We start from the raw sequence: 14,096 nt of genomic DNA on the forward strand, positions 1-14,096 counted from the left end.
GTAGAGCGTAGGGCTCTCACGCAGCGACTGTCGGTTCGAATCCGATGGGCGGAATTTTTTATTTTGCTTAAGCCTAGTTCTCATTGATTTGATAAATGCATAATTTGTCTTTTATTCGTGTACGCTTAAACAGTTGTTTTCTGTAAAAGAAATAAATTTAATCTTCATTGAAACACAATGCTACTGAACTGAACTTCCATGAACTTGAAAGTTCCGACATAACATCTTAAGCAGCTTTAAAGTTCCGCGAAGTTCAGATAAAGTTCCGAATGGAACTTTCTGGCTGCTTAAGAGGCTAACAATTAGCCTTGCCGGAACTTATGACCGAAGTTCCAGCAAGGCTCATCGTTAGCCTCTTAAGCAGCCAGAAAGTTCCGTTTGGTACTTTATCTGAACTTCGCTGAACTTGAAAGTGCATTTTGTCATGGGAAGCGGAACTTTTGGTTACTTGGGTATGAGATTTTAAGTTGAAGCCATGAGGGATTTCAGTGGGCTTCCAAGACGTTTCAGGAGGTTTTAGGGAGCTTCATAGGCTCTCATGTGAGTTGTACGGGTTTTAGAAGTGTTTTAAAGCGTTTCAAGCGATTTCAGAGGAGTTTTAGGCATGAGAGCCTATGACCTTAGGAGAGCATCAGGGGGTTTCAGAGGCATTTAAAGTCATTTCAGGACGTTTCAGGAGGTTTCAAAGGTTCTCAGAAGAGCTTCAGGGAAGATCAGAGGGGTTTTAGAGGCGTTTCAATTCTCTAAGAGGCATTTGTGGAGGTTTTAGAGAAGTTTTATAGGCTGTAGCGTTCGCATCTTTTTTTTCTCACTCACTCTCGTAAACAAACACGAGAAAGAGTAAGATGAAATAAGGGGCATTCGCCCCATCTTTTATCACGCTCTTCCTTGTGTTTATCGAGGAAAATGAGGGAGAAAAAAAAGAAAAAGCAGCGCACGCTAAGTGTAGAGCGCTTTCTACGCTCTCATGAGAGCTTCAAGTGATTTGATGGGGTTGACGCTAGGAAGCTCTCTATTGAAGCCTCTCAGGTGAGCTCACAGACAGGAGATTAAGGGGGGGGGGGGGGTCAGACGCGTTTGAAGGTGTTTCAAGGCGTTTATGACATTTCAGTAGGTTTTAAAGCAGTTTAAAGAGGTTTTACGCCTCAGGAGTACTTCAGGGTGGTTTTAGGAGGCGTTTTAATATGTTGTATGGCATTTGTGAACGTTTCAAGGTATTTCAGGGCGTTTCATAAGGTTTCCGGAGGGCTTAAAGAGGCTGCATAGGCTTCCAAGGGGTGTTTTAGAAAGCTTAGGAACAAAACGTCAAGTCAAAGGCCAAACTTTCCTGCGTCAAAAAAGAAACGTTGGATGGCATTTTGATATTCGACGTTTTGTGTTTCGTTTCGACGTTTTTCCGTTAGAGCTATGGGCTTAGAAAAGGGTTAGAGCAGTGTCAGGTGCTATCGAGGGGAAGAGCAACCAACCAAATTTGAATGTATTACCACTACGCCAAGGGTCCTGGTATTTGAGCCACGCAAATGCAAATGAAACAAACATGCAGTTATGATCAGTACAGCTTCCTGCTGAAAACAATACAAATTATCAATATTATTACTTTTTTATCCTAGATATATGCACGGCCGTGGATGCACAAAACGACACACGGTGGGATGCACCGAAGATCTATCTGCTAATAATACGACGGCAATGGAGCCTCCACAAGCACACTCACCGGCTCCATCCACTGGAGGAACTAGTGGAGGAGGGCGCACACGAAGGACTGGTCTACTAACTGTCATGGAACGACCTCCAGGTACGTACTGATACTAAATATGTGAGATAATGTTTGCTGATATATTTTATCCAAAAACTTGTTATTTTTAATTTGCATGCTTTGTAAATGGCTGCAATCGTTTTTATTTGATTATCAAACCGTTTTATTTTCTTTTCGTTTGAATTTGGTATTTCGATGTTGTAATCCATTTGCGATCCAAATTATGCCGTGTAGTGATTAGTCCTGAACTTGTACGTGAAGTAGAGGCACGAATGAACCGCAACTATCTACCTCCATCGTTAATGAGTACATCAATGATGCCAGCACCCTTGCCACTGCTACCAGCGCATATGTCCAACAGTGGGCCAAGTGGGTCCGGATCGATTTCGATGGGGGTATCCGGGTTACAGCCTGCCGCCAGATCGAGTGCCCCAGTAGTCCCAGTGTTTGGAGGATTTGGATTGTCAAACGGAGTAGAACAATGTCCTCCACCTCCTCCTCCACCCTCCGGGTCCTCTTTACAGACTACCTCGACACAACCCAATATCCCTAGCACTGCACTGCCGAATGTTTGTAGTAGACGCTTTCATAGAACAAGTAAACTGACTACTGTTCCAGAGATTGGTAAGTCAATCGAGCTGCGATACCTTTAACTTGCTCGCCAACTAACAAGATCATAACTCCGCCGTCCACAATCGGGTGGGCTCATTTACTAATCGCTACGCTCGGTTTCGTTTCTTTTGGTAGATGTAGCTTTTTCGATGTTCATTCCATGTTACTCGCTCTGTATTGTACAAAACACAATTGACGATTAGTGCAAGAAACTTTTGTAATAAAACAAGTATATTCTTCTCTGCTCTCTGTAGGTCGCTACAGTCCGGTTCGACGAGCTTCAGAGGGTTCCAAAATCAACACACAATTCCAAGGACCATTCCAAGAGTGCCAGCAGCTTCAGAAAGGCCTCAACGCAAACGGCGGTCAGCAACGTAACTTGCTAATTACACCAAGTCCTCCGTTGGCAGACAACTCGGTGAGTTTGCCAGGCTCGCCAATGCACTGCAAACCCTTTGAAGACAGATCTCAGCAAGACATTATACTGCCCCATGATATGATATTATCACTGACTCCTGGGCTGGAAAAACTAGTGTTAGAAAAGCGGATACAAATAGAAACAGCGAAGAGCATCATGAATACGCGAACAGTGCCATTCGAGGTGCGCCAGCAGCTTGGGTTGTTTGCCCACGATCTAACTCCGGATCTAGGTTACACACTACAGCAGCAGTTGCAGCACAGTCAAAGCGTTTCGCCGCTTACACCTCGACCGGGCACTCTTCAGCCCAACTTTGCGGGTAGTAGTATAGGTTCAGCAAATTATGGTTATTTTGGTGGTCTACCGTATCAAGGCACAATGCCTGGATTGACCTTTCCAGGTAGTAATAGTAATAGTGGATGTCCTTCTCCTGTGTATTATAGTGAATGTCCTTCGCCTATCGGAGGTGGTGCCTCGCCTATGCATCAGATTACACGTGGTATTAGTATTATGAACACCGGAGGTAGTGCAACTTCGGCGGCTGGAGGTTCCATAACCAGGGGAACTTCGGCTGCCTTTTCGTTGTCTTGCAATGAACCGTTAGATCTTAGCATGGACGTTGTTAATAACGAAGAACTAGATTTTCCAAGAAATAACTTTCTAATGAATCCATCGACTGCTAGTGGTCCACCCCTTAATTATATAGATATGAAAAATTTTGGCCTTTTGCCTCCGCAGCAAATGCGTCTTACTGCAACACCCCCGACATCGCCTAATCTATGTATAATACAAGAAGAAAATTCCAATTCTGCCTTTATCCAGGGCAACGCACCTTTCAAAAGCCAATCTGCTGGAGCTTCTCCGGAAGATTTGAGTTTCCAGCACACCCATCCTCAGATATACCTGACGGATGTCCAAGGAAGTGAAATTACCCTAGTTGCGTCATCTGACTCTAGTCATGACAGTGACGATTCACTCAACTGCAAGAGTTCTGGGCTGGGATTCCAAGGGTTACTAATATCGGAACCGTCAAGTGATATGCCTTCTATTACACGAGGTGTTGGAAGGAAAGCTAGTCTTGAAACGGAAAACAATTCGACGTCAACTTCGGCAAAGTTGGATACGGACACTAGTGAATCGTACGCTCGCCGAGGCAGTGATAAGTCACTCGGTTTCAGTGACGATAGTTTAAGCAATGATTCAAACCATTCGAATCTTTCACCTAGTCAGGAGCCGTCCGCAAGTTCCGGTTTCAAAAGTTGCGATTCTCATTCCGAGCAAGATGCAAGGCTTAGTCCGGATTCCTTGTGCGACAACAAGATGGACGAGTGCTACGAATTGCCTCTGCCGCAAGAATGTTCTGCACTTGACTCTTCTCGAATTCTGGAACTGGTGAAGCGAAGAATTGACTCCAAAGTGCCGCCCATGGGATGCGTTTTCAATCCGCCCAAGCCTGACTTCGAGGGCGGCCATCACAGTCGAAGCGAAATGGATAGTTCCTTGGCGATGGGGGAAAGTTCCAATCTAAGTCTAGAATACTCGGGTGGACTGCAGATCGAGTTGCAAGTTTTCGAGGGCCGCATGAAGGACAGCCACAACAGTGGAAAGGGAATCAAGCTACGGCGGATATCCGGGGATCAAAACGAGTACGGAAAGCTTTGCCAGCAGTTGATAACTTCGCTCACTGTTTGAAAGTACGACAGCCGTTTGACAGTCAAGTGCCGTAGACGTATTTGAGCATTTTGTTCATTTTTATTGCAAGCAATAGTATGCTTTAGCTTCTTGAATGACATTTTGTTAGACTTTTCTGGCATTATTAAGCAGTTATTGTATGTTGTGAAGGCCGAATCCAGAGGAAGCCAGAAAGTCGGAGTACGAACGGAGTGTAAATACAGCAGCACATAGCGAGTTCGGTGTCCGTTTGGGAAGACTGACCTGAACTGTTTTGGTTTTGGAGTAAACTACTCTCCAAAAAACAGGAACATTTCCTTTCTCTCACTCATACTCTGGTAAATACAAGACTAAGGGGTATAAAAGAGGAAACAGTCTAGAAGACCGAGTAAAAAAAAAGGAAAAAGCTGCCTAAGTGCTCGATGGTGCACAAAAAGTGCACGATGACGTTAGTAGCATGGAACCTCCGCATGTTGTTTCAATTCACCGCGCGCGCTGTTATAAAAAGTACAACAGCACTCGTTGTATACAGCGTGCGCGCGATGCAGTTTCGGTTGCTTGATGGCGCGCGTCCCGGAAGGTTAATCCATTTGTATTCTCTTTTTGCTACTTTAACCCTATGGCCATAACTTTAACCTTTAAACTATGACCCAGACAGGCACGTTGAACGTACACTACGCTATCGTGGTGCGATAAACCTAACATCTTGGGAGGGTTGAATTATCCGTTTTTTTTTTTCTAAAATATTGAAGGTGCGATGCTGCAAACTAGTAGTTCTTTGTTGTTGATCGCTACAAAAAACTATGTTTGAACTTATCACATTATTTCAAAAGTCTTTATAAATAAAAATGCAATTTGAAAATACAATTACGGAAACAAAACTGTGCAAGTACGACTGTCAATCAATGATTCCTACGAAAGTATACTTCACTTGAAAACGGCTGAGTTCTTGATTCTAGAAGAAAATAGTACAGATTTCATTGTGTTCAGAAGCTTGTGTTGTCGAGTCACATGTTAAACACTTTCAGTTTTTATTGACGAAAAGCCACGTGTTGTCCTGCTTGAAACCACATTCGATGCAATACGAGACACTATCTCTTTAAAAGTGAGGACAAAATAGCTAGCGAACAGATTTTTTTGAATGTTGTGTGACGTCATCCATGTCAGCGATTGTAAATTTGAGAAAGATTAAAATATTTCTGTTCGTCATGCCTCTCACTAATTGGTAGATTTTAAATTACAAGTATTGTTATGAAGTTCATTAGCATGAGATGTAATCTCAGTTTTAGCAGATTTTGTTTAAATTATACTTTTTTGTTACACGTAGCAAAACCGAATAGGGATAGCATATTTGAACATAGACCACTATCGTTAGGAAGATCCGAAAGCTCAAAATTTGTTTTTGTTATGAAGAGCCCCGAAAAAGAATCGCTATATTGTGATTACTATTTTAGTATAAAAAGAAACCGGCAAGTGTAATAGTTTTTAGTACTTTAAAAACATAGCGATCAAAAGTGTACATTCCAAACATAAAAATGTAAAATCATCAGCTTCAAAAGCCTTCCTAATGTAAATGATTCCATCAGTAAATGCTGAACAACATATTCGTGATTCTCTTTTCCTTGAAGTCATGTTCTTATCTCGGACCTAAATTTACATTCCTTCGTTAGTTTACCATTCAGGATTTAGTCATATCAACACGATCTTCTATATTTTCGTTAACTATTCTAATAAACAAAGGCTTCTGTGCGATACTTGAGGAATTTTATCTAATACCTTTTTTGTTGTTATTGAGTAGTATACCGTGCAAAGGTACTATTTCGTGAGAAAATTCCTGCACAAATTTTGAATATCCATTAAGCCAAAAGAGGAATAACAAATCGAAATGCTAAACTGATCGAATGAAGAAGCCATACACGTCAATAGAAAATACCTCTCCATATTATGAATCAGAATCAGGTCCTTCGGTGAATTATTAAAGTTTATGCTTTTTTATTCATTTCGTTATAATCCTAGTATCCGCTTATGTTATAGTTATTGCTATCAATTGCCATATTAAGAATTTCAAAAGAAATGATTGAATCAATTAAAAGTTGGACTTGCTGAATTTAAAACCAACACAATTATTTGACATCTTCTCCCACTACCACAGTAACAAAAATAAAAACTTCAAAAATAAAATGTGCAAATCTAAAATTAGTCATGTAGCAAAATTGAAAATGACAAAATGTGCCCTGTCGTTAAAACAAAATCAAATTAAATCGAAAGCATGAACGATTGGATCATATTTATCAGTCGAAAACTAGTTTTAACCGTAATCTTTCAGAACATGTAAATATCATATTGAAAAGAGAAAAAAAAATTATCATTAAAAGACTGCTGTGATTTTAACATAAATAAAGAAATTAAAAACTTAGACGGTTCTTGTTAGTTTTACCCAGGTAAGTCAACCGTGTGTGAATAATATCATCTACCAAATAACATTTTAGGTTTTGTTCTGCTCTATCCTATATAATTTTGTACCAATTATATAAGACTTCCGATAAATCTAATTCATACAACAAAACCTCAACTAGCTAAGAGTTGTGTGATTATCACATAGTGCATTATGGACACTGTTTCATGATGGGCACACTTGAAAAATCGGGAAATATGGTGTATGCAGAAGATCATATTTAAAGATTTATTTATTTATTATTGTTATCATTCATCGAACACGAGAGTCTACATGAATTAACTTAAAAACAAACAAATACATCACAAACTTGAACTCAAACGATTACGGAAAACATCAATATTAATATTAAAATCAAACAAATCAAACACGCAATTGAAAACCGCACATATTCGTCTAATTGCCTTTTGTTGAGCATAGTCAGTGCGTTGGAAGTCTAATCTTAAACACGTTCGCGTCCTTAAATGTCTAGGAATGGCATTCAAATTAATTTTTGACATGTCAAATATTCTGTAGCTGCCTGCAGTCATCAATTGACTTCACGATGAGGAAAATTTTTAGATCATCCGCATACACCAGTCGACATCCAGCATATCGTTAAAATACAGCGAGAACAGCAGAGGTCCTAGGTTACTTCCTTGTGGGACGCCGGAACGTTGATGAACGCAGCGGACTGGCAATTACCCAGCTTCACACATAACTGACGGTCTATGCGATACGACTCCAGCCACTTTACAAAACTAGATAGAAGTCCCAAGCGAAGCAATTTCTGTAGCAGGAGCTGATGATTAACTCGATCAAATGCGGCCTTCAAGTCAGTATAAATCGCAATCGTATTTAGGACACTATGCAAACGGGAGTTATGTGTCTGGGATCTCAACAGTACAGTCGCTCGTTGAGCCACAACCTCCATCCAGCCAACGAATTCGATTTGTTAGTTGGGTGAAGTGTCAGCAGCACAAGGGGCGTGCGCATTGTTTTTTTATCATGTTTAATTTGGAAGTAAAAAGTAATCTTTTGTAAAATTTTCATTTTTTTTACATTCAGAGCAAAACTGATACGTTATGGAAGATACATATATGACCAATGCGAGAATTAATTATCTTCATCCATTTTTAGTCGGTGAAGTAAAAATACAGATGATAATGAAACCACCCGGACCAAAGTGCGAGCACAAAACGCTTTCAATGATCGACAAAATGAAGACTGCCGATGTTTTGCATTTGTTTCGAAGTAATTATACATATTGTTTGAATGAATGAAAATGAATGATTCTCGATTATCAGTAGGGGAGACTGAGGAGACTTGATCCCTGGGGAGACTTATTCCCCCCATATTTTCTCGGAATCAAAAACATTTTTTTTCTAGCATATTTTTTCCAAAACTACATCTTGACAGACGACAATGTTTTGGTTAAAATTGGTTTTGATTGTACATTGCATTATTTTTTAATGGCTGATGGTTTGTTTTCAGTCCTTCAGAAATCTTTTAGGCGATTCCGAAAAATCTCAATTACTTTGTAAAAATTGAACCAAATCGTGTCAAAATTTAACAGCGCACAGTGTAAATAAAACACTATCACACGTATTTATTCAAATAAGGCTGTTTTATAAATATTTTAATTAATACAGCCTGGTATATACAACAGTGGCATGGGGAGACTTGATCCCTCGAGGATTACACACACATTATACATGTGAAAAATTCTATTCGGAAGCCTCTATTTACTCGGAATTCTAGTCTATTCAATGATAAAACTTGTTAGATAATTATTATTTTATTACACAACATAAAAAGAGGGATCAAGTTTCTCCATTTTCAAAATACTGCATAACCTTAACAATTTAAGGAAATCTTATAATTTCAAATTCACCATATTCATCAAAAATACAAGAAAACTTGAAATGAAAATGAAAAGGAAGCTTCTGGAGTTATTTTCCCTTTAAATTAACTATGTGCTCAAAAGGGGATCAATTGTGGCCCATTTTTGAAAAATACATCATAAGACATGCCTCCATAAAAACACAGTTTTGAAAACTTTAACAATAATTTAAAGTCTTTCTATTGTGTATAAACTTGCAAGAGATGTTTACCGTCCATTCTGTATGAAAAACGGATCAAGTTTTGTGTTTTTCTTGAAGTTACAGGCATTTTAAGAAAAAGGGATCAAGTCTCCCCAGTCTCCCCTAAAGTTTAAGAAACCAAAAAACTGTTTTGCTCGCCCCTCGGAATTACACATTGGTTCACATTTTCAGTTTGACATTGAATTATGACATCCAGGTGCTTTTTAGTTGGCTGACAGCTCAACTAACGGAGACCCAACTAAAAAGTCACCCAACTATTAAACCCCCAACCAGCGGGTCCCGACTGTATACAAATACCACAGGGAAACAGACGTCACATTCCACGCGCTTCCCATCGATCACCTTTTGGTTAAGGTACACCGGGGCAAGTTGAAACGGGTGAGGCAAGATGAAACAGTGGGTTAACATGATGTTGTCCAATGATTGTGAATAGCTTGTATGCCATAACAAATAGTTTTTTGTTCAAACAATCTTTTGGCGAAAGAAAAGTTTTAAAAATGTATTGAAAACTATTTCAAAACTTCGCGTTTCATTTTGCCCCACCCGTACACTTTCGTGACGATGTGTTTTATGGGATAGAACTTAGAACAAGTGTTAGGGGTGATACACAAATTATATCACGCAAAAATCGACCTTTTCGGACCCCACCCCCTCCCCCCTATGTCACACTTTTTGTACGGGACCTAAAGATTTTTTGTATGAGTCGTCACGTTCTGCAAAACCCCCCCTCCCCCTAAAAGCGTGACATAATTTGTACACGGCCCCATATGTCTGTTTCTCCATGTAAATACAGTGGCATACGTTGAATAAATTAGCATGTAAACTAACGATATCTTCAAGGCCAAGCTCGTCAACATTTTGAGCGCATGAATCTTACAAATAACAAAACCGGTGCATCGGTTTATTTTAAGCTTATTAAATGTGAGCAATAACAATTCTTCTTATTTTAAGCTTATTAAATGTGAGCAAGAAAAAAAAACAAAGTTACAGTAATATTAGGGAATCGCTTCTTATGGTTTGTGCATTTAAGGTTCTGATATTCCCCACGTGATAGCTGAGTCGGTCATTGTTTCAACCAGCATGCTGCAATTCTGCTTTGACAGATTTGTATGATACTTCGCCACCCTAGAGATGTCTCAGTACAATACAATTTTGTTTGACGACTTGACTCCAAACTCTTCCATTATTGTTTGTGCTAAGTGGCAGCCCAGATGTAAACCTGAAGCTTCACCCAACACTTCGATACCGGAATAGCTGGCTCAGGGCCAATGAAGTCATGTGATGCTCTAATGCGAGCTAATTCATCAGCCAATTCATTTCCAGCGATGGAAAACTGGCCAGGTACCCATACAAGATGAACATCGTTTGCTGAATTCAGCTCCTCGATTTGAGTTCGACAAGCGATAACAAACTTCGACCTAGAGTTGGCCGAAGCAATTGTCTGGCTATCGGCTATCTGAAAAGAATTATATTACTTTGGCCATGCTCACGAGAATAGACACCAGCACCTGATCGACCTTCGAGAAAGGAAACCATCAGTGTAACAATTGCAACATACGATGCCGTCTGAAATACTTCTCTTGGGTTTTAGACCCCAAGTTGAATCAAAGGTACCCCGGCATTACCCGAAGGCCATACAAGCTTTCTTGATTCTGAACTCAATGTGAGGTGTTCAGGAAAGTTTGGAGTCAAGAATAACTCCAACGTACTTTACCTTTTCAGTCACATCAATCTGTGCAGCTTCTTCAATAGCTTCGATGATGAATGCAGAGATGGAATCCTCCTCAGAGCAAAACAAGAGAACAAAAAATCTGCACCACGCTCCCGCATCCAATGCCAGAGCGGCTTCTCTCGGTTTCTTTCACCTTCCTGCTTGCAGCTTGTGACACCGAAACATGTGCGGATTTGTTTGCACAAAAAAGTGCGTTTGCTCAAAATTGAGGCACTTTGTGCACCGGGAGTTAATATAAATATGCTTATGTCCATTAAATCAATAAATAACAAGCGTACAAGTATTTATGTATGCAATTGTGTCATGCAATGCGAACGGAACGATCATACCGCGCAAAACGCCGATGAAATTGTCGATCAACTTTGCGGGAGCCTCAAACAGGGATTGGCGGCATGCACCGTGCGGTGCGAAAAAAGCGTGTGCTTCACACAATCGCAAGTGCTCGTCTCCCGTTTTGCCGAGAGACAAGAGACGTGTGAGTGAGAGCTTTCGTAATTGTGCGAGAGACAATCGCAGCACTAGCTCTACGGCGCAGGGAGTAATGCACGGTGCTTGGGACTGCGCTTGTCTCCAAACAGAAAAAATCAATTAATAAATTAATTGAAGAGTTTGTGTTTTCGGCAAAGTTGTTAAGCTTGTCAAGGGTTGACAAGTGATGGGTCGTTTGATTCGAAATTTTTCCAATCGTGCGTAGTATCAAGCCAAGTGCCAAGCACGGAGACAAGCACCGAGAGAGTGCATACGACAGAGCGTGAGAGCTCCAGCGCGCGGCAAAGTAAGCGAGCAACACACAACCGATTGCGCGTACTCGTCTCCTTCTAGTTTGTTGTGCTGTCTCGTAGCAGAGTGTGCGGCACGCAAAGAGTTTTGAGTCGCACCCTATCCCTGGCCTCAAAAATGATGCACAAAAATGTTTCTCTTTGTGCTGATTTTTGTGGTTCGACGTTTCTCTTTGTTTTCGCATGCTTCCTCCTTGCGCTACGCTCCCGCACAAATGATAGCGGTGGAAGCGTACAAAGATAAAGAGAACAAAAACATGCATTTGAGGCAAATTGCGGAAGCAAATGACAAGCCTGGATGAATGTCGTTGTAGTATCAACGGCATCATCTAAATCACTTGGAGTGTCATAGATGGTGAGTATCTATGAAATTTGGCTGCAACCAAATCAGTAAAGAGATACCAGTTTGTTGACATCATTCACATGCTCAAAGAAGATGTAGCGATAGTCAGATAAAAATTCCCCATCTGACACATGCCAATTGGTCACCTCGTGACTAATTCTTCTGGAGCAAAACATTGTATCTAAGACTTCCTCTCTGGCACCATGAAGGTTGGACGGTTGCCTATGTTAAGTAATCCAAGATCTGTACTACTTAAGTATTCCATCAAACTGGAGCCTCTCAGATGATATGGTGAACATTAGCATCACTGCCAACAATTAGCGGAAGGCCTTATGAAGTGCAGTATGCGATGACTTGTTTGAAAGCATCCGTAGGGGATGGTTCATAATGCAGTAAACAACCGAACAATAGACGTATTTCCTGTTCAGGTTTCCAACAGATGCATCAATTGTGACAGCACATACATCTCTGGTGGTTAGTTCAGAGATGAGTGTAGTAACGATTGCGATGTTGACAAGCACACAGGCTCGAGGCATGACACGAGAGTTTGCCATTTCATTTTCACTGAAAGTAGCAAACACCGGGTTCACGGCTTGGTTCACGGGATTTCCTAGATAGAAATTCCCCTACGAAAGTAAGGTTCTTGGACTAACGCCACTTGGGCTGTACCATTTTGCATGATAATTGCTGTTCTTTTATGGAGAAGATTGATCTGAGCTATCCTAACTAGAGGATCTTGTTTCAAGGACTGAAAAAAATCCCGGGATTCGGGATTTTTATTTTCCAAATCCCGGGATTTCCCGGGATCCCGGGAAAAATCTAAGTTTTCTAAAAAACGATGAAAAAGTTAATGGAACGATTTCTTAAGCACTTTTAATTAAATTCGATCAACTAAGAACCATTATATTTGAAAGAAAATACATATTTCATAGACATTTGATTGTGTGAGGGCAGTTGGAGACATTCAAAGGTATTAGAAAATTTTCAAATAAAGTTTATCTTCTTCCGCAATAGGTTAACTTGGGCTATAGGTTAACTTCTGCCTTACTTATCCGAAGGATTTTTTTGACAGAACTTGATGATATTTCTAGAGTAATCCCTTATAATTCACTCTGAGACGTGCATGAATTCTGTTTGAGAATTTTATGAGGGAATTAAAATGGCAATGTTAGAATGGTGATTTGAAAATTTCAAACGGCAATTTCTCAAGATATTATTTGTCCGCATTTTGTTTTTTTTTTCTTTAAGAAAATGTGTGACTATTTCAATTATATGTGGATATACGTTCATTTTAACATTTCAGAATTTCGATTAGTTTTTTTGGTGAAATACATTGAAGAAACTGTGAAAAAAAAAAATCCTGAATAATTCAAGACAGACCCTCTCAACAAACTTCTTGTTAAACTGATATGAATATCTTCAAAAAAATCCTTATAAAATTCTTTCGAAAATTTATTTATGATTTCCATTTCAACATTTCTATCCCGAAAGTCCATTGATCTTTTTTTTTATTTATTTGGCAGGATGACAAGGTATTAAATTATATTCTTCGATTTTATTGTACGATTCGCTTTATTTTTTTTTGGCAATTCGATATCGCTCTGTTTTTTGCCATAAATCGTCACAGAAATTTCTGCTGAAGATCTAAGAACGGTGTGTTGTTCCTTCTTGTAAATAAATTACTGATTTTCTTAGAAATTTTGTCAAAATTATCACTTGTATTATCTCTAGTGATTGTTGAAATTAGCTCCGCAGAAAATTTCGCCTGGACTTAAGAACAAAATGTCTCAACGAATATCTTTACGAAATCGTCAACAAATATTTTAAAGATTGTCAAAGTCCTGCAGAGGTTAGGGATTGTTTATTCGTTTTCTTTTGAAAATTCTGCGCATTTTCCTCATAATTTAAACGTAAATGTGCAAGCAATTGATCAGGGCTGTTGAATATTATATAACAACACAGTATTCTTAAGGGATAACTCCAGAAACATCTAAAAATATTTGCAACAGTTTACATATTTCACGTATTGTAAAAATGTTAAACATTGCCATAAATTCCAAGAATACTACCAGAACAATCTAGCTTAAAATAAATCATTTTATTTCACATTCCGATATTCTGTCTGTTGATTCAGTTTGATTATAACTGTAATGTAACGCCACATAAATGAAAAATGGAAAGGCAGTAATAAATTGTAAAATGTAAAATCAATGTAAAAAAAAAAAGATTTCGGCTCAGTTATGCCC

General features: G+C 39.5%; 1 protein-coding gene across 2 annotated transcripts in view; it reads left to right on the top strand.

The window, feature by feature from the left end:
* Positions 1 to 4,747, top strand: part of LOC109423725 (serine/threonine-protein kinase SIK3) — a 38,915-nt gene extending 34,168 nt beyond the window's left edge. The window contains exons 4-6 of one of the 2 annotated variants that reach the window (XM_019698712.3): positions 1,611 to 1,795; positions 1,991 to 2,380; positions 2,623 to 4,747. In XM_019698712.3, coding sequence (XP_019554257.3) covers positions 1,611 to 1,795; positions 1,991 to 2,380; positions 2,623 to 4,478 — 2,431 coding nt within the window. In that variant the 3' untranslated portion in view covers positions 4,479 to 4,747. The remainder of the gene's footprint in view (positions 1 to 1,610; positions 1,796 to 1,990; positions 2,381 to 2,622) is intronic. The other variant, XM_019698713.3, reaches the window with a different exon arrangement.
* The last annotated feature ends 9,349 nt before the right edge of the window (positions 4,748 to 14,096 follow it).

The sequence above is a fragment of the Aedes albopictus genome, chromosome 2 (assembly GCF_035046485.1).
Source record: "Aedes albopictus strain Foshan chromosome 2, AalbF5, whole genome shotgun sequence".
NCBI lineage: Eukaryota > Metazoa > Arthropoda > Insecta > Diptera > Culicidae > Aedes > Aedes albopictus.